The 23,949-nt window shown below is 36.9% G+C and overlaps 1 protein-coding gene across 1 annotated transcript in view; it reads right to left on the reverse strand.

Annotated features, from left to right (window-relative positions):
* Window positions 1-23,949, reverse strand: part of LOC125281624 (ankyrin repeat domain-containing protein 26-like) — a 564,334-nt gene that overhangs the window by 316,998 nt on the left and 223,387 nt on the right. The window contains exons 28-36 of the mRNA XM_057304707.1: window positions 21,659-21,725; window positions 18,332-18,389; window positions 18,047-18,219; window positions 13,982-14,108; window positions 13,623-13,678; window positions 8,527-8,653; window positions 8,168-8,223; window positions 3,080-3,206; window positions 2,721-2,776 (exon numbers count right to left, since the gene is read on the reverse strand). Of these exons, the coding sequence (XP_057160690.1) occupies window positions 2,721-2,776; window positions 3,080-3,206; window positions 8,168-8,223; window positions 8,527-8,653; window positions 13,623-13,678; window positions 13,982-14,108; window positions 18,047-18,219; window positions 18,332-18,389; window positions 21,659-21,725 (847 nt within the window). The remainder of the gene's footprint in view (window positions 1-2,720; window positions 2,777-3,079; window positions 3,207-8,167; window positions 8,224-8,526; window positions 8,654-13,622; window positions 13,679-13,981; window positions 14,109-18,046; window positions 18,220-18,331; window positions 18,390-21,658; window positions 21,726-23,949) is intronic.

The raw sequence follows: 23,949 nt of genomic DNA on the forward strand, positions 1-23,949 counted from the left end.
TTAAGGACTGGAGAAAGAACCTAGTACTAAAAAATTAATAATCATGACCATCCAAGCTGAATGTTTTAAAGACTCCAGATACATGCATGATTATCAAGCAGGGCCCAATATTCACATGAGGAAAGAAGAAAGGGACCAAAAAAATCCAATCACCAGTATTTCTGAGTTTCAGATTCGAAAGAATTCGCACGTTAAATTTAACAACTACGTGCGTGCCTGGCTGGCTCAGTCGGAAGAGTGTGTGACTCTTGATCTCAGGGTTGTGAGTTCAAGCCCCGTGTTGGGTACAGAGATTACTCAAAATTTTTAAAACCTAAAAAAACCCCCAAGAATTAACAACTAGGAATACTAAAGTTTCCTGGGAATAATATAAAATGTATCCACTATTGGAGATACTTGAAAAAGTAAAAATCATCTTCCAGAAATAATTCTGTACACTCTGTTGGCAACCTTTCCTTCCTTATGACTCTACGATGACAAATAGTTCATATTAGAAAAAAACTTATAAATTGTGAGTTCATTCATTTGATGTCTTTGTATGTATCTATTATATGCAGATATAATTAAAAATAAATAAATCAGAATCCAGAAACAATTTTCTCCTTTAAGAGTGTTGCAGCTTAAAATTTATTTCATTTGCTGGATAAAGATTAAGAACCTCACTTACATAATCAGAAATTTCCGTTTTAATTAATGAAAAGACTACATAAAATGTTTACTTATTTCCTCTCTTTATTCTCAAAAAGATCTAAAACCTGCCAAGATTATACCACACAGTACGTTAAATTAGAAACCACAAGAAAGGGCACCTGGGTGGCTCAGTTGGTTAAGCGTCTGCCTTCAGCTCAGGTCATGATCCCAGGGTCCTGGGATCGAGTCCTGAATCAGGCTCCCTGCTCAGTGGGGTGTCGGCTTCTCCCTCTGCCCCTCCCCCTGCTTCTGTGTGCTCCAGCTCTCAATATCTCTCTCTCACTGTCTCGCACAAAATAAATAAATAAAATCTTCAAAAAAAAGAAAGAAAGGAAGGCAGAAAGGAACCAGAAGGAAGACAATGGCCAAAAATTCAAAATTCATAATAAATCTGATTAAGGTCTAACACAGATTTCACTTTGCATTATCTATAAACACAGATTTTGCTAAATTAAATATGAGATATCACACTTTATTAAAGTTAAAGGGATAAAATTTTCTTCCAGGCTTCATGAAAATCAGCTGTAAGTCATTCAGAAGAGTCTAAGCATTTGTATTACCTGACTTTGTTTTCTTAGTTTGCACTCAAAATAATCTCTACCCTATTTTATAATACAGACTATCTGCTCTCCCTTAGCCCCACTACTGCAATTGTGTTTTTGTAATACTCTCTCTCAACTCTTCAATCTTTACATTCATCTTGCCCTTCTTAAATGAATTCTTCCCCCCACCCCCTCCCTCATCTTCACCTCCATCTAGCTGTTCTTGCCAGTTGCTTTCTAATTCTTTACTTCCATACTGGCATACCTAAGAATTGTTCACTCCCACCAACCTTTATAAATCTCAATCCGGTACTTATCTCCCTGTTGTTATTACACTGTGTTCTCTTATGATCTTGAGGACTTCTAGCATATCTCTTGACTTCAAATATGGTGCGCACACCATTGTGTAGCACCTGCCTGTGCTAAGAGATCAGGCCCTTTTTATCCCCTTCTATAGTCTATCACCTTAGAATAGGCCATCATTAATTTATACTTGTTTCTACAAGTATGGCTGCCACAAAGATACTCAATGCATACTATTTTAACTATCTGAAATGGTTTTTAGCTATTAAAACATCAGTAAAGCAGGGGCGCCTGCATGGCTCAGTGGGTTCTGGGATCTAGCTCCATGTGCTCAGTGGGAAGCCTGCTTCTCCCTCTCCCTCTGCCCCCCTCCCCGCCCCCTGCTCATGCTCTCTTTCTCTCTCTCTCTCTCCCTCTCTCTCTGAAATAAATAAAATCTGTTTAAAAATAAATAAACACAACACCACTAAACCAAATTGTTATTACAATTCCAATGCTCCTTGTGAATCTACTTGACAGTCCAAATATAATACTTTCAGGGGCCCTGGATGGCTCAGCCGGTTGAGTGTCGAACTCTTCGAGTCAGTTGGGCTCTGCACTCAAGCGTGGATTCAGATTCAGATTCTCTCTCCCTCTCGCTCCCGCCCACTCACTCACTCTCTCAAATAAATAAATAAATAAATAAATAAATAAATAAATAAATAAATAATCTTTTAGAAATATGTGTATATATATAATACTTTCATGTCCCAGGCATTATCGTTTCAAGTTCCAAGCTGTAAAAAACTATAATCCAAACTCTTTCTAGATCTCATTAGCAGCTTTGCACATCCATATACACCACAGAATCATACATTTGGCCCTAGGCTGGCCTGGACCAATTCTTTAGTTTTTTAGATATCTTAATTTCAAAACCCAAACTAATTCCTTTTCAGTTCTAAGCCTCAGTTTTCTCCAATAATACTGCACAGCTTTTGTTAAGTTAAGCTTGCAAATTAGCAGAACTGTATTATGCTATATCATTATATTTACACATAATGATTTTGTCAATTACAGGTAAAAGGATAAGGAAATACTTTTTATGGGCAAACACACAGACAAGAGAGTAAAGCCTAAGCATTCCTTTCATGTTTTCACACCATCACTCAATGCTTATATTGTAAAACAAGAAGAAGAAAACAGTACCTCAGAATCCCAAGGTGATTCTCTATCTTCCTCTTCTCCCAATCCTATTACCATAACTACAAAATATAGTCACAGGTACATTAATGAGAACATGTATCATTATGAATTTCAAACATATATACAAGCCTATCCGTATTTAAGAATATTCCAATAATATAAAAGGGATAGGAGTAAGATTTTCAGAGCTGAAGTATTTTCAAGAAGAAAAAGTTGGTAGTCATCGGGATACTTATAAAGAAAGACAGCAAAAGAAAAATACCTTAATGAAATGGAAAACATATCTGGATCTACAGACTTACAGATTGTGATGTACCAGCACTTAAGCATAGAAAAAGATTCATAGATGTTCACTCACTCACCATCTCCATTATTTTTGGATGCTCTAGCAGCAGAAGTCAAGTTGTCATTAACTGTTTGCCCTTGTGGAGCACTTTCCATATCAATCCCATTGTCCTTTTTCCCAATTGCTGATAGCACCTCTCCGTCCTATAAAAACAACACAAAACAAAACCCACCTTCAGAAAACATCACATTAATTCAATTGCTCGCTCACTCACTTACTCAAGAAAGACAAATACATACCGTCTCCGTCAAGTCATAGGCACTATCCTGGGACAAGTTGGAAATAGAAAGAAAAGACAGAGACTACCCTATATGCTAGTAGGACCAGAGATGGACGAAAACAGGTAAGAACACAGAGTATCATTTACTAGTTCTACAGGTGAGGTGAATGAAGCACAGCGAAGGCACAAAAGAGAAAACAGTTGTATGTGGGAAGCTCAGGAAGTGCTGCAAAGATAGGGCTGTATCTTGAAAGACAGACAAAGTGCACAAGGAGGGTGTGAAGGGCCTTCTAGAAAAGGTAGGAGGAGCAAAAGGATGAACTATGAAATAACACAGGAAGTGACGATAGCTAGAGAATGTGGCAAAACTGGAACACACTTTTTGGGAATGGGATACAGACATGTAATTGGAAAATCAGGACTGAACCAAAAAGGTGTCATGCTAGAATATGAACTTTCTCCTTCATGTCATGGGTATCCACCAAATAAGCGGAGAAGTTACATCATCACAAACATATTTAAAAAGGTCACTCTGACAGCAATGTCAAGATGAGCATAAAGGAACCAAAACCAGAAGAGCATTTCAAAATTATAGGTGAGGGGGTGAATTATGTTAATAAGATATGAAAAATGGTAAGCAGGGACAAAATACTGAATGTGGTGAATGACTGAATGTGCTAAATTTTTTTTTGTTTTTTAACTTATTTCTTTTTTAAACTTTTGTTGATTGATTGATTGATTGATTGGTCAGGGAAAGAGAGAGAGAGCACAAGCAGGAGGAGTGGCAGGCAGAGAGAGAAGCCGGCTCCACGCTGAGCAAGGAGCCCAACCCGGGACTGGATCCCAGGATCCTGGGATCATGACCTGAGCTGAAGGCAGACACTTACTTAACCCACTGAGCCAGCCAGGTGTCGCTTTGCTAATTTAAATTCAATTAATTAACATATAATGTATTACTGGTTTCAGAGGTAGAGATGTGGTGATTGTTTTTTAAAAATTTATTTATTTATTTTTAGAGAGAGACAGTGTGCGCATGCAGGGGAAGGGGCAGAGGGAGAGGAAGAGAGAGAATCCTCAAGCAGACTCCCTACTGAGTATGGAGCCAGACATGGGGCTTGATATACCAGGACCCCGAGAACACGACCTGAGCCAGTCATGAGTCAGATGCTTAACCGGGTGAGCCACCCAGGTGCCCCTGGATATAGCAATTTCGGGGAAGTTTGGAGTCCAGGACTTTTCCTGCTTCAGAGTTTCGGTGGTGCCATACACTAGCATGGGGAAAACAAATGACAGAGCAGATTACAAAAAGTCAGGGAAGTGGGAAAGGTCATAAACGATGTTTTCAATCCGGGACATACCAAATTCGAAGCACCCAGGAGACTTAAGAAGAAAGTTATAGACAAATACATTTGAAGTAGGAAAAAAATGACATTGCTCAGGAAAATATAATTAATATAATTACACATATTTAAATATAAATATAACAAAATATAATTGATATAAGTAAATAATGTAAACCTACACAGAACTCTGAAATTTTCAGAACAAAAATAAAGGTAGGGGGAAAAAGCCATGGGATTCAATATTTCAATTATATACTTCACATTAGTTTCAAGGATAGAAAATACACTTTTATTAACATAGGCAAGTTAATGGGCACCTGGGTGGCTCAGTTGGTTAAGCATCTGACTCTGGATTTTGGCTCAGGTCATGATCTCGGGTTTGTGAGACTGAGCCCCACATCAGGCTCCATGCTCAGTGGGAAGTCGGCTTCTCTCCCTCTCTCTTCCTCTCCCTCTTACCCTCTCCCCCCACCACACACTCCCTCTCTCTCTCGCTCTGAAATAAATAAAACTTTAGGAAAAAAACATACGCAGGCAAGTATTCATCTCTGTAATGAACAGCATTTTAAAGATTAATAAAAAGATTTAATCGCAAAACACCGATTTAAGATTTTATAAGAATACTCCATTTTAAAAATCAATCTTAAAAAGATTTAAATTGTGGAAGAGAAATACTTATGGGATCACAGCATTTTGAGGCATTTTTAAGTACTACTATGATTTATGAAAAAAGATAAATCCCATTTTAAAATTCACATAGTTTTCTTCTGTGAACTGTGACTAGCAAACTAATAGCTCTAATTTCCTATCTACGAATACAAGACGGTAGTTAAGGACTGGAGAAAGAACCTAGTACTAAAAAATTAATAATCATGACCATCCAAGCTGAATGTTTTAAAGACTCCAGATACATGCATGATTATCAAGCAGGGCCCAATATTCACATGAGGAAAGAAGAAAGGGACCAAAAAAATCCAATCACCAGTATTTCTGAGTTTCAGATTCGAAAGAATTCGCACGTTAAATTTAACAACTACGTGCGTGCCTGGCTGGCTCAGTCGGAAGAGTGTGTGACTCTTGATCTCAGGGTTGTGAGTTCAAGCCCCGTGTTGGGTACAGAGATTACTCAAAATTTTTAAAACCTAAAAAAACCCCCAAGAATTAACAACTAGGAATACTAAAGTTTCCTGGGAATAATATAAAATGTATCCACTATTGGAGATACTTGAAAAAGTAAAAATCATCTTCCAGAAATAATTCTGTACACTCTGTTGGCAACCTTTCCTTCCTTATGACTCTACGATGACAAATAGTTCATATTAGAAAAAAACTTATAAATTGTGAGTTCATTCATTTGATGTCTTTGTATGTATCTATTATATGCAGATATAATTAAAAATAAATAAATCAGAATCCAGAAACAATTTTCTCCTTTAAGAGTGTTGCAGCTTAAAATTTATTTCATTTGCTGGATAAAGATTAAGAACCTCACTTACATAATCAGAAATTTCCGTTTTAATTAATGAAAAGACTACATAAAATGTTTACTTATTTCCTCTCTTTATTCTCAAAAAGATCTAAAACCTGCCAAGATTATACCACACAGTACGTTAAATTAGAAACCACAAGAAAGGGCACCTGGGTGGCTCAGTTGGTTAAGCGTCTGCCTTCAGCTCAGGTCATGATCCCAGGGTCCTGGGATCGAGTCCTGAATCAGGCTCCCTGCTCAGTGGGGTGTCGGCTTCTCCCTCTGCCCCTCCCCCTGCTTCTGTGTGCTCCAGCTCTCAATATCTCTCTCTCACTCTCTCGCACAAAATAAATAAATAAAATCTTCAAAAAAAAGAAAGAAAGGAAGGCAGAAAGGAACCAGAAGGAAGACAATGGCCAAAAATTCAAAATTCATAATAAATCTGATTAAGGTCTAACACAGATTTCACTTTGCATTATCTATAAACACAGATTTTGCTAAATTAAATATGAGATATCACACTTTATTAAAGTTAAAGGGATAAAATTTTCTTCCAGGCTTCATGAAAATCAGCTGTAAGTCATTCAGAAGAGTCTAAGCATTTGTATTACCTGACTTTGTTTTCTTAGTTTGCACTCAAAATAATCTCTACCCTATTTTATAATACAGACTATCTGCTCTCCCTTAGCCCCACTACTGCAATTGTGTTTTTGTAATACTCTCTCTCAACTCTTCAATCTTTACATTCATCTTGCCCTTCTTAAATGAATTCTTCCCCCCACCCCCTCCCTCATCTTCACCTCCATCTAGCTGTTCTTGCCAGTTGCTTTCTAATTCTTTACTTCCATACTGGCATACCTAAGAATTGTTCACTCCCACCAACCTTTATAAATCTCAATCCGGTACTTATCTCCCTGTTGTTATTACACTGTGTTCTCTTATGATCTTGAGGACTTCTAGCATATCTCTTGACTTCAAATATGGTGCGCACACCATTGTGTAGCACCTGCCTGTGCTAAGAGATCAGGCCCTTTTTATCCCCTTCTATAGTCTATCACCTTAGAATAGGCCATCATTAATTTATACTTGTTTCTACAAGTATGGCTGCCACAAAGATACTCAATGCATACTATTTTAACTATCTGAAATGGTTTTTAGCTATTAAAACATCAGTAAAGCAGGGGCGCCTGCATGGCTCAGTGGGTTCTGGGATCTAGCTCCATGTGCTCAGTGGGAAGCCTGCTTCTCCCTCTCCCTCTGCCCCCCTCCCCGCCCCCTGCTCATGCTCTCTTTCTCTCTCTCTCTCTCCCTCTCTCTCTGAAATAAATAAAATCTGTTTAAAAATAAATAAACACAACACCACTAAACCAAATTGTTATTACAATTCCAATGCTCCTTGTGAATCTACTTGACAGTCCAAATATAATACTTTCAGGGGCCCTGGATGGCTCAGCCGGTTGAGTGTCGAACTCTTCGAGTCAGTTGGGCTCTGCACTCAAGCGTGGATTCAGATTCAGATTCTCTCTCCCTCTCGCTCCCGCCCACTCACTCACTCTCTCAAATAAATAAATAAATAAATAAATAAATAAATAAATAATCTTTTAGAAATATGTGTATATATATAATACTTTCATGTCCCAGGCATTATCGTTTCAAGTTCCAAGCTGTAAAAAACTATAATCCAAACTCTTTCTAGATCTCATTAGCAGCTTTGCACATCCATATACACCACAGAATCATACATTTGGCCCTAGGCTGGCCTGGACCAATTCTTTAGTTTTTTAGATATCTTAATTTCAAAACCCAAACTAATTCCTTTTCAGTTCTAAGCCTCAGTTTTCTCCAATAATACTGCACAGCTTTTGTTAAGTTAAGCTTGCAAATTAGCAGAACTGTATTATGCTATATCATTATATTTACACATAATGATTTTGTCAATTACAGGTAAAAGGATAAGGAAATACTTTTTATGGGCAAACACACAGACAAGAGAGTAAAGCCTAAGCATTCCTTTCATGTTTTCACACCATCACTCAATGCTTATATTGTAAAACAAGAAGAAGAAAACAGTACCTCAGAATCCCAAGGTGATTCTCTATCTTCCTCTTCTCCCAATCCTATTACCATAACTACAAAATATAGTCACAGGTACATTAATGAGAACATGTATCATTATGAATTTCAAACATATATACAAGCCTATCCGTATTTAAGAATATTCCAATAATATAAAAGGGATAGGAGTAAGATTTTCAGAGCTGAAGTATTTTCAAGAAGAAAAAGTTGGTAGTCATCGGGATACTTATAAAGAAAGACAGCAAAAGAAAAATACCTTAATGAAATGGAAAACATATCTGGATCTACAGACTTACAGATTGTGATGTACCAGCACTTAAGCATAGAAAAAGATTCATAGATGTTCACTCACTCACCATCTCCATTATTTTTGGATGCTCTAGCAGCAGAAGTCAAGTTGTCATTAACTGTTTGCCCTTGTGGAGCACTTTCCATATCAATCCCATTGTCCTTTTTCCCAATTGCTGATAGCACCTCTCCGTCCTATAAAAACAACACAAAACAAAACCCACCTTCAGAAAACATCACATTAATTCAATTGCTCGCTCACTCACTTACTCAAGAAAGACAAATACATACCGTCTCCGTCAAGTCATAGGCACTATCCTGGGACAAGTTGGAAATAGAAAGAAAAGACAGAGACTACCCTATATGCTAGTAGGACCAGAGATGGACGAAAACAGGTAAGAACACAGAGTATCATTTACTAGTTCTACAGGTGAGGTGAATGAAGCACAGCGAAGGCACAAAAGAGAAAACAGTTGTATGTGGGAAGCTCAGGAAGTGCTGCAAAGATAGGGCTGTATCTTGAAAGACAGACAAAGTGCACAAGGAGGGTGTGAAGGGCCTTCTAGAAAAGGTAGGAGGAGCAAAAGGATGAACTATGAAATAACACAGGAAGTGACGATAGCTAGAGAATGTGGCAAAACTGGAACACACTTTTTGGGAATGGGATACAGACATGTAATTGGAAAATCAGGACTGAACCAAAAAGGTGTCATGCTAGAATATGAACTTTCTCCTTCATGTCATGGGTATCCACCAAATAAGCGGAGAAGTTACATCATCACAAACATATTTAAAAAGGTCACTCTGACAGCAATGTCAAGATGAGCATAAAGGAACCAAAACCAGAAGAGCATTTCAAAATTATAGGTGAGGGGGTGAATTATGTTAATAAGATATGAAAAATGGTAAGCAGGGACAAAATACTGAATGTGGTGAATGACTGAATGTGCTAAATTTTTTTTTGTTTTTTAACTTATTTCTTTTTTAAACTTTTGTTGATTGATTGATTGATTGATTGGTCAGGGAAAGAGAGAGAGAGCACAAGCAGGAGGAGTGGCAGGCAGAGAGAGAAGCCGGCTCCACGCTGAGCAAGGAGCCCAACCCGGGACTGGATCCCAGGATCCTGGGATCATGACCTGAGCTGAAGGCAGACACTTACTTAACCCACTGAGCCAGCCAGGTGTCGCTTTGCTAATTTAAATTCAATTAATTAACATATAATGTATTACTGGTTTCAGAGGTAGAGATGTGGTGATTGTTTTTTAAAAATTTATTTATTTATTTTTAGAGAGAGACAGTGTGCGCATGCAGGGGAAGGGGCAGAGGGAGAGGAAGAGAGAGAATCCTCAAGCAGACTCCCTACTGAGTATGGAGCCAGACATGGGGCTTGATATACCAGGACCCCGAGAACACGACCTGAGCCAGTCATGAGTCAGATGCTTAACCGGGTGAGCCACCCAGGTGCCCCTGGATATAGCAATTTCGGGGAAGTTTGGAGTCCAGGACTTTTCCTGCTTCAGAGTTTCGGTGGTGCCATACACTAGCATGGGGAAAACAAATGACAGAGCAGATTACAAAAAGTCAGGGAAGTGGGAAAGGTCATAAACGATGTTTTCAATCCGGGACATACCAAATTCGAAGCACCCAGGAGACTTAAGAAGAAAGTTATAGACAAATACATTTGAAGTAGGAAAAAAATGACATTGCTCAGGAAAATATAATTAATATAATTACACATATTTAAATATAAATATAACAAAATATAATTGATATAAGTAAATAATGTAAACCTACACAGAACTCTGAAATTTTCAGAACAAAAATAAAGGTAGGGGGAAAAAGCCATGGGATTCAATATTTCAATTATATACTTCACATTAGTTTCAAGGATAGAAAATACACTTTTATTAACATAGGCAAGTTAATGGGCACCTGGGTGGCTCAGTTGGTTAAGCATCTGACTCTGGATTTTGGCTCAGGTCATGATCTCGGGTTTGTGAGACTGAGCCCCACATCAGGCTCCATGCTCAGTGGGAAGTCGGCTTCTCTCCCTCTCTCTTCCTCTCCCTCTTACCCTCTCCCCCCACCACACACTCCCTCTCTCTCTCGCTCTGAAATAAATAAAACTTTAGGAAAAAAACATACGCAGGCAAGTATTCATCTCTGTAATGAACAGCATTTTAAAGATTAATAAAAAGATTTAATCGCAAAACACCGATTTAAGATTTTATAAGAATACTCCATTTTAAAAATCAATCTTAAAAAGATTTAAATTGTGGAAGAGAAATACTTATGGGATCACAGCATTTTGAGGCATTTTTAAGTACTACTATGATTTATGAAAAAAGATAAATCCCATTTTAAAATTCACATAGTTTTCTTCTGTGAACTGTGACTAGCAAACTAATAGCTCTAATTTCCTATCTACGAATACAAGACGGTAGTTAAGGACTGGAGAAAGAACCTAGTACTAAAAAATTAATAATCATGACCATCCAAGCTGAATGTTTTAAAGACTCCAGATACATGCATGATTATCAAGCAGGGCCCAATATTCACATGAGGAAAGAAGAAAGGGACCAAAAAAATCCAATCACCAGTATTTCTGAGTTTCAGATTCGAAAGAATTCGCACGTTAAATTTAACAACTACGTGCGTGCCTGGCTGGCTCAGTCGGAAGAGTGTGTGACTCTTGATCTCAGGGTTGTGAGTTCAAGCCCCGTGTTGGGTACAGAGATTACTCAAAATTTTTAAAACCTAAAAAAACCCCCAAGAATTAACAACTAGGAATACTAAAGTTTCCTGGGAATAATATAAAATGTATCCACTATTGGAGATACTTGAAAAAGTAAAAATCATCTTCCAGAAATAATTCTGTACACTCTGTTGGCAACCTTTCCTTCCTTATGACTCTACGATGACAAATAGTTCATATTAGAAAAAAACTTATAAATTGTGAGTTCATTCATTTGATGTCTTTGTATGTATCTATTATATGCAGATATAATTAAAAATAAATAAATCAGAATCCAGAAACAATTTTCTCCTTTAAGAGTGTTGCAGCTTAAAATTTATTTCATTTGCTGGATAAAGATTAAGAACCTCACTTACATAATCAGAAATTTCCGTTTTAATTAATGAAAAGACTACATAAAATGTTTACTTATTTCCTCTCTTTATTCTCAAAAAGATCTAAAACCTGCCAAGATTATACCACACAGTACGTTAAATTAGAAACCACAAGAAAGGGCACCTGGGTGGCTCAGTTGGTTAAGCGTCTGCCTTCAGCTCAGGTCATGATCCCAGGGTCCTGGGATCGAGTCCTGAATCAGGCTCCCTGCTCAGTGGGGTGTCGGCTTCTCCCTCTGCCCCTCCCCCTGCTTCTGTGTGCTCCAGCTCTCAATATCTCTCTCTCACTGTCTCGCACAAAATAAATAAATAAAATCTTCAAAAAAAAGAAAGAAAGGAAGGCAGAAAGGAACCAGAAGGAAGACAATGGCCAAAAATTCAAAATTCATAATAAATCTGATTAAGGTCTAACACAGATTTCACTTTGCATTATCTATAAACACAGATTTTGCTAAATTAAATATGAGATATCACACTTTATTAAAGTTAAAGGGATAAAATTTTCTTCCAGGCTTCATGAAAATCAGCTGTAAGTCATTCAGAAGAGTCTAAGCATTTGTATTACCTGACTTTGTTTTCTTAGTTTGCACTCAAAATAATCTCTACCCTATTTTATAATACAGACTATCTGCTCTCCCTTAGCCCCACTACTGCAATTGTGTTTTTGTAATACTCTCTCTCAACTCTTCAATCTTTACATTCATCTTGCCCTTCTTAAATGAATTCTTCCCCCCACCCCCTCCCTCATCTTCACCTCCATCTAGCTGTTCTTGCCAGTTGCTTTCTAATTCTTTACTTCCATACTGGCATACCTAAGAATTGTTCACTCCCACCAACCTTTATAAATCTCAATCCGGTACTTATCTCCCTGTTGTTATTACACTGTGTTCTCTTATGATCTTGAGGACTTCTAGCATATCTCTTGACTTCAAATATGGTGCGCACACCATTGTGTAGCACCTGCCTGTGCTAAGAGATCAGGCCCTTTTTATCCCCTTCTATAGTCTATCACCTTAGAATAGGCCATCATTAATTTATACTTGTTTCTACAAGTATGGCTGCCACAAAGATACTCAATGCATACTATTTTAACTATCTGAAATGGTTTTTAGCTATTAAAACATCAGTAAAGCAGGGGCGCCTGCATGGCTCAGTGGGTTCTGGGATCTAGCTCCATGTGCTCAGTGGGAAGCCTGCTTCTCCCTCTCCCTCTGCCCCCCTCCCCGCCCCCTGCTCATGCTCTCTTTCTCTCTCTCTCTCTCCCTCTCTCTCTGAAATAAATAAAATCTGTTTAAAAATAAATAAACACAACACCACTAAACCAAATTGTTATTACAATTCCAATGCTCCTTGTGAATCTACTTGACAGTCCAAATATAATACTTTCAGGGGCCCTGGATGGCTCAGCCGGTTGAGTGTCGAACTCTTCGAGTCAGTTGGGCTCTGCACTCAAGCGTGGATTCAGATTCAGATTCTCTCTCCCTCTCGCTCCCGCCCACTCACTCACTCTCTCAAATAAATAAATAAATAAATAAATAAATAAATAAATAAATAAATAATCTTTTAGAAATATGTGTATATATATAATACTTTCATGTCCCAGGCATTATCGTTTCAAGTTCCAAGCTGTAAAAAACTATAATCCAAACTCTTTCTAGATCTCATTAGCAGCTTTGCACATCCATATACACCACAGAATCATACATTTGGCCCTAGGCTGGCCTGGACCAATTCTTTAGTTTTTTAGATATCTTAATTTCAAAACCCAAACTAATTCCTTTTCAGTTCTAAGCCTCAGTTTTCTCCAATAATACTGCACAGCTTTTGTTAAGTTAAGCTTGCAAATTAGCAGAACTGTATTATGCTATATCATTATATTTACACATAATGATTTTGTCAATTACAGGTAAAAGGATAAGGAAATACTTTTTATGGGCAAACACACAGACAAGAGAGTAAAGCCTAAGCATTCCTTTCATGTTTTCACACCATCACTCAATGCTTATATTGTAAAACAAGAAGAAGAAAACAGTACCTCAGAATCCCAAGGTGATTCTCTATCTTCCTCTTCTCCCAATCCTATTACCATAACTACAAAATATAGTCACAGGTACATTAATGAGAACATGTATCATTATGAATTTCAAACATATATACAAGCCTATCCGTATTTAAGAATATTCCAATAATATAAAAGGGATAGGAGTAAGATTTTCAGAGCTGAAGTATTTTCAAGAAGAAAAAGTTGGTAGTCATCGGGATACTTATAAAGAAAGACAGCAAAAGAAAAATACCTTAATGAAATGGAAAACATATCTGGATCTACAGACTTACAGATTGTGATGTACCAGCACTTAAGCATAGAAAAAGATTCATAGATGTTCACTCACTCACCATCTCCATTATTTTTGGATGCTCTAGCAGCAGAAGTCAAGTTGTCATTAACTGTTTGCCCTTGTGGAGCACTTTCCATATCAATCCCATTGTCCTTTTTCCCAATTGCTGATAGCACCTCTCCGTCCTATAAAAACAACACAAAACAAAACCCACCTTCAGAAAACATCACATTAATTCAATTGCTCGCTCACTCACTTACTCAAGAAAGACAAATACATACCGTCTCCGTCAAGTCATAGGCACTATCCTGGGACAAGTTGGAAATAGAAAGAAAAGACAGAGACTACCCTATATGCTAGTAGGACCAGAGATGGACGAAAACAGGTAAGAACACAGAGTATCATTTACTAGTTCTACAGGTGAGGTGAATGAAGCACAGCGAAGGCACAAAAGAGAAAACAGTTGTATGTGGGAAGCTCAGGAAGTGCTGCAAAGATAGGGCTGTATCTTGAAAGACAGACAAAGTGCACAAGGAGGGTGTGAAGGGCCTTCTAGAAAAGGTAGGAGGAGCAAAAGGATGAACTATGAAATAACACAGGAAGTGACGATAGCTAGAGAATGTGGCAAAACTGGAACACACTTTTTGGGAATGGGATACAGACATGTAATTGGAAAATCAGGACTGAACCAAAAAGGTGTCATGCTAGAATATGAACTTTCTCCTTCATGTCATGGGTATCCACCAAATAAGCGGAGAAGTTACATCATCACAAACATATTTAAAAAGGTCACTCTGACAGCAATGTCAAGATGAGCATAAAGGAACCAAAACCAGAAGAGCATTTCAAAATTATAGGTGAGGGGGTGAATTATGTTAATAAGATATGAAAAATGGTAAGCAGGGACAAAATACTGAATGTGGTGAATGACTGAATGTGCTAAATTTTTTTTTGTTTTTTAACTTATTTCTTTTTTAAATTTTTGTTGATTGATTGATTGATTGATTGGTCAGGGAAAGAGAGAGAGAGCACAAGCAGGAGGAGTGGCAGGCAGAGAGAGAAGCCGGCTCCACGCTGAGCAAGGAGCCCAACCCGGGACTGGATCCCAGGATCCTGGGATCATGACCTGAGCTGAAGGCAGACACTTACTTAACCCACTGAGCCAGCCAGGTGTCGCTTTGCTAATTTAAATTCAATTAATTAACATATAATGTATTACTGGTTTCAGAGGTAGAGATGTGGTGATTGTTTTTTAAAAATTTATTTATTTATTTTTAGAGAGAGACAGTGTGCGCATGCAGGGGAAGGGGCAGAGGGAGAGGAAGAGAGAGAATCCTCAAGCAGACTCCCTACTGAGTATGGAGCCAGACATGGGGCTTGATATACCAGGACCCCGAGAACACGACCTGAGCCAGTCATGAGTCAGATGCTTAACCGGGTGAGCCACCCAGGTGCCCCTGGATATAGCAATTTCGGGGAAGTTTGGAGTCCAGGATTTTTCCTGCTTCAGTGTTTCGGTGGTGCCATACACTAGCATGGGGAAAACAAATGACAGAGCAGATTACAAAAAGTCAGGGAAGTGGGAAAGGTCATAAACGATGTTTTCAATCCGGGACATACCAAATTCGAAGCACCCAGGAGACTTAAGAAGAAAGTTATAGACAAATACATTTGAAGTAGGAAAAAAATGACATTGCTCAGGAAAATATAATTAATATAATTACACATATTTAAATATAAATATAACAAAATATAATTGATATAAGTAAATAATGTAAACCTACACAGAACTCTGAAATTTTCAGAACAAAAATAAAGGTAGGGGGAAAAAGCCATGGGATTCAATATTTCAATTATATACTTCACATTAGTTTCAAGGATAGAAAATACACTTTTATTAACATAGGCAAGTTAATGGGCACCTGGGTGGCTCAGTTGGTTAAGCATCTGACTCTGGATTTTGGCTCAGGTCATGATCTCGGGTTTGTGAGACTGAGCCCCACATCAGGCTCCATGCTCAGTGGGAAGTCGGCTTCTCTCCCTCTCTCTTCCTCCCCCTCTTACCCTCTCCCCCCACCACACACTCCCTCTCTCTCTCGCTCTGAAATAAATAAAACTTTAGGAAAAAAACATACGCAGGCAAGTATTCATCTCTGTAATGAACAGCATTTTAAAGATTAATAAAAAGATTTAATCGCAAAACACCGATTTAAGATTTTATAAGAATACTCCATTTTAAAAATCAATCTTAAAAAGATTTAAATTGTGGAAGAGAAATACTTATGGGATCACAGCATTTTGAGGCATTTTTAAGTACTACTATGATTTATGAAAAAAGATAAATCCCATTTTAAAATTCACATAGTTTTCTTCTGTGAACTGTGACTAGCAAACTAATAGCTCTAATTTCCTATCTACGAATACAAGACGGTAGTTAAGGACTGGAGAAAGAACCTAGTACTAAAAAATTAATAATCATGACCATCCAAGCTGAATGTTTTAAAGACTCCAGATACATGCATGATTATCAAGCAGGGCCCAATATTCACATGAGGAAAGAAGAAAGGGACCAAAAAAATCCAATCACCAGTATTTCTGAGTTTCAGATTCGAAAGAATTCGCACGTTAAATTTAACAACTACGTGCGTGCCTGGCTGGCTCAGTCGGAAGAGTGTGTGACTCTTGATCTCAGGGTTGTGAGTTCAAGCCCCGTGTTGGGTACAGAGATTACTCAAAATTTTTAAAACCTAAAAAAACCCCCAAGAATTAACAACTAGGAATACTAAAGTTTCCTGGGAATAATATAAAATGTATCCACTATTGGAGATACTTGAAAAAGTAAAAATCATCTTCCAGAAATAATTCTGTACACTCTGTTGGCAACCTTTCCTTCCTTATGACTCTACGATGACAAATAGTTCATATTAGAAAAAAACTTATAAATTGTGAGTTCATTCATTTGATGTCTTTGTATGTATCTATTATATGCAGATATAATTAAAAATAAATAAATCAGAATCCAGAAACAATTTTCTCCTTTAAGAGTGTTGCAGCTTAAAATTTATTTCATTTGCTGGATAAAGATTAAGAACCTCACTTACATAATCAGAAATTTCCGTTTTAATTAATGAAAAGACTACATAAAATGTTTACTTATTTCCTCTCTTTATTCTCAAAAAGATCTAAAACCTGCCAAGATTATACCACACAGTACGTTAAATTAGAAACCACAAGAAAGGGCACCTGGGTGGCTCAGTTGGTTAAGCGTCTGCCTTCAGCTCAGGTCATGATCCCAGGGTCCTGGGATCGAGTCCTGAATCAGGCTCCCTGCTCAGTGGGGTGTCGGCTTCTCCCTCTGCCCCTCCCCCTGCTTCTGTGTGCTCCAGCTCTCAATATCTCTCTCTCACTGTCTCGCACAAAATAAATAAATAAAATCTTCAAAAAAAAGAAAGAAAGGAAGGCAGAAAGGAACCAGAAGGAAGACAATGGCCAAAAATTCAAAATTCATAATAAATCTGATTAAGGTCTAACACAGATTTCACTTTGCATTATCTATAAACACAGATTTTGCTAAATTAAATATGAGATATCACACTTTATTAAAGTTAAAGGGATAAAATTTTCTTCCAGGCTTCATGAAAATCAGCTGTAAGTCATTCAGAAGAGTCTAAGCATTTGTATTACCTGACTTTGTTTTCTTAGTTTGCACTCAAAATAATCTCTACCCTATTTTATAATACAGACTATCTGCTCTCCCTTAGCCCCACTACTGCAATTGTGTTTTTGTAATACTCTCTCTCAACTCTTCAATCTTTACATTCATCTTGCCCTTCTTAAATGAATTCTTCCCCCCACCCCCTCCCTCATCTTCACCTCCATCTAGCTGTTCTTGCCAGTTGCTTTCTAATTCTTTACTTCCATACTGGCATACCTAAGAATTGTTCACTCCCACCAACCTTTATAAATCTCAATCCGGTACTTATCTCCCTGTTGTTATTACACTGTGTTCTCTTATGATCTTGAGGACTTCCATTTCTTCCTAAGATTCTTTTCATTATAAGGATCAAGAGGATGTAAGTGAAAAAAAACATCAGGGGAAAAAGTTTAAAACAAAACAACTTACCTTTGTAACACCAAGGCCTGCTAATGGCATGAGAGGCTTTTTCAGAGTTCTAGGTGATGGAATAGCAGGACAAAAAAGGTCATGCACTTTTGTATCTTCATCTTTATGATCAGAATTATCGTCCGTAAGTGAAAGATTATCGCCTACTGTCATAAGGCCAGGTTTTGTTTCCACTTAGTAAAAAACAAAATAAAGAGTACATGAAAATATCTGTAATTTTGAATTACTGAGTAACACAAGAATGAACAAACAGCAGTGAATAACACAAGTCTTCAAATAGCTTACAGTTCTTGATTTTCTCATAAGCAGCCATTAGCTTTATTAAGCTTGGTTTGGGGACATTCTAGAACAAAAATTAATAGTTTTAAGGATTGCAAGTATCACATTTGGTAAAATAATCATAATAGTCACTATTATCAAATGAGCACTGCTGCACAAAGAACACAGCTTTTGGAATCATTCAAATGTAGATTCAAGTCACAGTTCTGCCATTTACTAGCCTACATTTTCTCATGGGGTGAGGATTATGAGAGATTTAATAGCTAGTCCCAAAGTGTTACTTTCCTTACCCCTGATTATCATACAACTTCTTCCTGAACCATTTAAAACTAAAGCTAGCCTACAACCCAGCAACTGCACTACTAGGTATTTCTCCAAAGGATACAAACATAGTGATCTGAAGGGGCATCTGCACCCCAATGTTAACAGCAGCAAGTCCACAATAGCCAGACTATGGAAAGAGCCTAGATGTCCACTGGCAGATGAATGGATAAAGAAGATGTGGCATATACACACAAAGGAATATTACTCAACCATCAAAAAGAACGAACTCCTGCCATTTGCAATGACTTGAATGGAACTAGAGGGTATTCTGCTAAGCGAAAAAAGTCAGTCAGAGAAAGACAACTACCACAATTTCACTCATATGTGGAAGTTAAGAAACAAAACAGACGAACATAGGGGAAGGGAAGGAAAAAAAAAAAGATGAAAACAGGGAGGGAGGCAGACCCTAAGAGACTCTTAACTATAGGCAAGAAACAGGGTTGCTGGAGGGGAGGCAGAGTGGGGGGCAGGGAGTGGAATAAGGAGTGATGGGCATTAAGGAGGGTACTTGAATTAATGAGCACTGGGTGTTGTGTGCAACTAATGAATCACTGAATTCTACCTCTAAAACTAAGAATACAGTATATGTAAATTAAATTGAAATTTTAAATATTTTTAAATACATTCTTTACCAAAGTAACGTAAAACACAAATTTATTCCTAGGTAATGAAAGCATTATTGATAAAAACCCCAAACATTAAGAAATTTAGATTAATTATTTATACTTTAACATGTGTTTGCATAATTTATATTTGCACGAATATCTCTTGTAGGAGAAAATATTAAAATTTAGTTTTTAGTAATATCTTATTCAGGTAAGTTGGAATTACACTTTAAGTTGGTTTTGTTTGTCAAAATGCTAAAGACAAACGATTGTTTAAATCAGCTCCTTCCAGAAAAGAGGAAAAAACTAATAATAAACCTTGTAGGGCAATGATTCATGAATGAAAACCACACTCAGACAACACAAAGCCATAACCAAATATATTGACAATGGAGACAGAAAGAGAAGGACTGAAAGAACAGACTCTAAAGAAATGTTTCTTCAAGGAAAAATTAGGGTACGGATAAGTCATTAAAAAAAAAAAGAGTTGGGGGAGAAGAAGCAAAAAGGAAAACAATAAGACATGACCAATCAATCAAGCACAAGCTTAAGACAAGGAAAAAAAGGAAAAATGTAAGTACAAAACGTATATGGAAAAAACACGTATTTTCCCGAATATGTGAGTATGATTATGGATATACAACAAACAGAAGTCTCTAAAATTTTTTCAATTCCATATTATAAATACATATTACATATAAATTATAAATATATATAAGACAGAGGCTCTTGTTCATAGTTTATCCCTAATAATACTGACTTTTCTCACTCTACAACTATTTCTTTATAATTACTGTAGTAAAGAATTTAATTTTTTCACTATAGGTTGTTCAATTTGTGGTCATCTATCACTATCTGAAAGCTATAAATTATTACCAGAGAGAGAAAAAATAGAGAAAGAAATGTTTCTAATACATCAACTTTGCACATGGAGAAAGAACTGGTAATGAGAATTCTAAGGAGAAATGGATTCCTTGAAAGGATATATCTAATGGGACATAGGTGGGGTTAAAGAAAATAGTTGGGCATTTTCATCTACAACTCTAAGCTCACAATTAGAGGATACTAAAAAATACACTGCAACCTTCCTTCTTATTTATTTCTTTGTTTCCTCAACATAATTCATTTGCGCTTATAAAGCCTAAACATGAAAATAGAATCTAAATTTGAGCCATATTTTTTAAAATTTATGTATTTAATTATGACAAATTATACACATTACAATACTTATAACATTCCATTATACAGAATTCCATCTGTCTGCTCATTTATTCACATTCAAAAAATATTAAATTGCCTCTTCCAAGCAAGACTTTATTCTAGGTGTTCCAAGAGATGCACAATTATGTTTCCTAACATCCAGCAGCATATAATGATGCAGGGGCTTTCAAATGAATATTTAAATAAACATAAAATGAGTGAGATTTTCAGTTTTAGAATCTGATACAAAGGCTACAAGTAGATATTTTTTAAACTATAATATAAAAGATTTCTGAAATTGGACATTTTACCATAAGGGTATGAAGAGCCTCTGCTTCTAGAGCTGATTATTATTTTAGGCAAAACATGTATTCTTCACATAGATAAAGAGTTTTAACTATACTCTCCATGGAACTAATTTGAAAGCACAGTGGAATGCCTTTGCAATATACATGTTGAGAAACAATTTAAATTTCTGAATTTAGACAATGTCGATTTATTTTAGTCTGAATGTAGAACAAAGAATAGAAACAGAGAAAAAATATCTTCTGTCATAACACTACAGGCTGCCAAAATAAAAAATGTCCAAGAAAAATATCTGCAATAAATAATTGGATCCACTAAAGATTTCATTTAGGCATTAGTACTATAAAATTCATGTTTTCTAGAGAAACAAAGAAAGAAAAAGGAAGGAAGGAAGGAAGGAAGGAAGGAAGGAAGGAAGGAAGGAAGGAAGGAAGGAAGGAAGGAAAAGAAAGAGTGCAAGAATAAGAGAAAGAAAGAAAGAAAGAGAGAGAGAGAGAGAAAGAATGAGAGAAAGAAAGAAAACAAGAAAGCAAGAAAGCAAGCAAGATGCAAAGAGAAAGACAGTCATGTTAAGATAATTTAAACCTCACAGTAAGAATCCTTATCCTTGACTAAATGTCATATTTCCACCATTATGCGAAAGCTTTTCCCAATATAATTTTCCTGTCATTATATATTTTCCAGCTCATTTTCTTCAACCTCCACCTTCACTATTTGCCAGAGTAAAAAAAAAAAAGATTTTTCAACTTGCCATAATTTTGTAAAATCGTTTGTTCTGACCAACTTTCCATTACAAACATAAAATGATGACAGGCAGGCCACTGCTAAATTTTAACAGTAATAATAGACAAAACTAAATTCAGAGCAGGAAAATTAATTTCACAAGAGAGTACTTTACCTTGATATTAAAGTCGTCATCATCTGATGTAGGCCATGAATCATCGCCACCGCAGCAAACAGAAAGACTTTAGAGCAAAAATATACAACAAACCAAGTTCATTAAAAAGAAAAATTGAGTGAAAGGTCAGCTATCTATTTATTGAAAGAAGTTTCTTGATATAATTAAAATTTGGCCTCTGTTTTTATTACTAAGTTTTTATTTTAATTCCAGTACCATTAACATGCAGTGCTATATTAGTTTCGTGTATACAATATAATGATTCGGCAATTCCAGACATCACCCAGGGCTCCTCATGACAAGGGCATTCCTTACCCCCTATCTCCTATTTCAGCCATTCCCCCACCCATCTCCCCTCTGGCAACCATCAATTTGTTCTCTATAGTTAAGAGGCTGTTTCTGGGTTTGTCTCTCTCTTTTTTTTCTTTGCTCATTTTTATTGTTCCTTAAATTCTACATGAGGGAAATCATACGGTTGATGTCTTTCTCTGACTTACTTCGCTTAGCTTAATACTCTCTATTTACATCCATTTCATTGTAAATGGCAAGATTTCATTCTTTTCTATGGCTGAATAATATTCCATATTGTATATATACCATTTCCTCTTTATCCATTCATCTGTCAATGGACACTTGGGCTGACTATTGCAAAAAATGCTGTAGTAAACATAGGGGTGCATGTATCCCTTTGAATTGGTGTTTTTGTATTTTTTGAATAAATACCCAGTAGTGCAATCACTGGATTGTAGGGTAGTTCTATTTTTAGCTTTTTGAGGAAACACCATACTTTTTCCCACAGTGGCTGTTGCATTCCCACCAACAGTCCAAGAGGGTTCCTTTTTCTCCACCTCCTGGCCAACACTTGTGTCTTGTGTTTTTGATTTTAGCCATTCCGACGGGTGTGCGGTGGTATCTCGCTGCAGTTTTGATTTGCATTTCCCTGACGATGAGTGATGTTAAGCATGTTCTTATGTGCCTGTTGGCCATCTGTATGTTTTCTTTGGAAAAATGTATGCTCCTGTCTTCTGATCATTTTTAAACAGGGTTGCGTTTGGGTGTTGAGTTCTATCAGTACCTCGTATTTGTATACTAACCCTTTACCAGATATGTCATCTGCAAATATCTTCTCCCATTCTCTAGGTTGCCTTTTCCTTTTGTGTATTGATTCCATCACTGTGCAAAACCTTTTGATCTTGATGTCGTCCCAACAGTTTATTTTTGCTTTTACTGCTCTTGCCTCAGGACATAGAACTAGCAAAAAAATGTTGCTACAGCCAATATCAGAGAGATTATTGCCCGTGTGCTCTTCAAGTATGTTATGATTTCAGGTGTCACATTTAAGTCTTAAACCCATTTCTGAGTTTATTTTTCTGTCCAGTTTCATTCTTTTGCATGTAGCTGTTCACTTTTCCCAACACCATTTGTTGAAGAGACTGCTTTTTCCCCATCGGATATGCTTTCCTGCTTCGTCAAGGATTAATTGACCATATTCTTATGGGTTTCATTCTGGATTTTCTGTTTTATTCCACTGATCTATATCTCTGTTTTTATGCCAGTACCATATTGTTTGGATTAGGATAGGTTTGTACTATCACTTGAAATCTACAAATGTGATACCTCCAATTTGTTTTTCTTTTTCAGTATTGCTTTGGATACTCGAAGTCTTCAGTGGTTCCATACAAATTTTAGGACTGTTTGTTCTAGTTCTGTGAGAAATGTCGTTGGTATTTCAATAGGCATTGCATTAAATCTGCAGATTACGTTGGGTACTGTAGACATTTTAACGATATGTTCTTCCCATCCATGAGCATAGAATGTCTTTCCACTTCTTTGTGTCATCTTCAGTTTCTGTCATCAATGTTTTATAGTTGCTAGAGTACAGGTCTTTCAAACTTTGGATTCTGGTTTTAAACAGTTTTCGTTCTCTGTTTTGTCTCCACCTCTCCAAAGACGTGAAACACCTAGTAAAGCCCCAGTCTTAGTTCCCATAAGTAAGAGTGACAAGCAAGGAATTCTCTGAAATGTTGGAAAGCTAATCGTGCAAAAGTTAACCACAATGAATTATCACCTTACACCTGTCAGAATGGTTAGAATCAAAAACACAAAAAACAAATATTGGCAAGGATGTAGAGAAAAAAGAACCCTTGTGCACTGGTGTTGGGGATAGAAACTGGTGCAGCCACTGTGAAAAACAGTATGGAGGTTCTTTGAAAAATTAAAAATAGAAATACCATATGATCCAGTAATTCCACTACTGGTTATTTAATACTTCCCCAAAGAAATGAACACAC

The sequence above is a fragment of the Ursus arctos genome, unplaced genomic scaffold (assembly GCF_023065955.2).
Source record: "Ursus arctos isolate Adak ecotype North America unplaced genomic scaffold, UrsArc2.0 scaffold_30, whole genome shotgun sequence".
NCBI lineage: Eukaryota > Metazoa > Chordata > Mammalia > Carnivora > Ursidae > Ursus > Ursus arctos.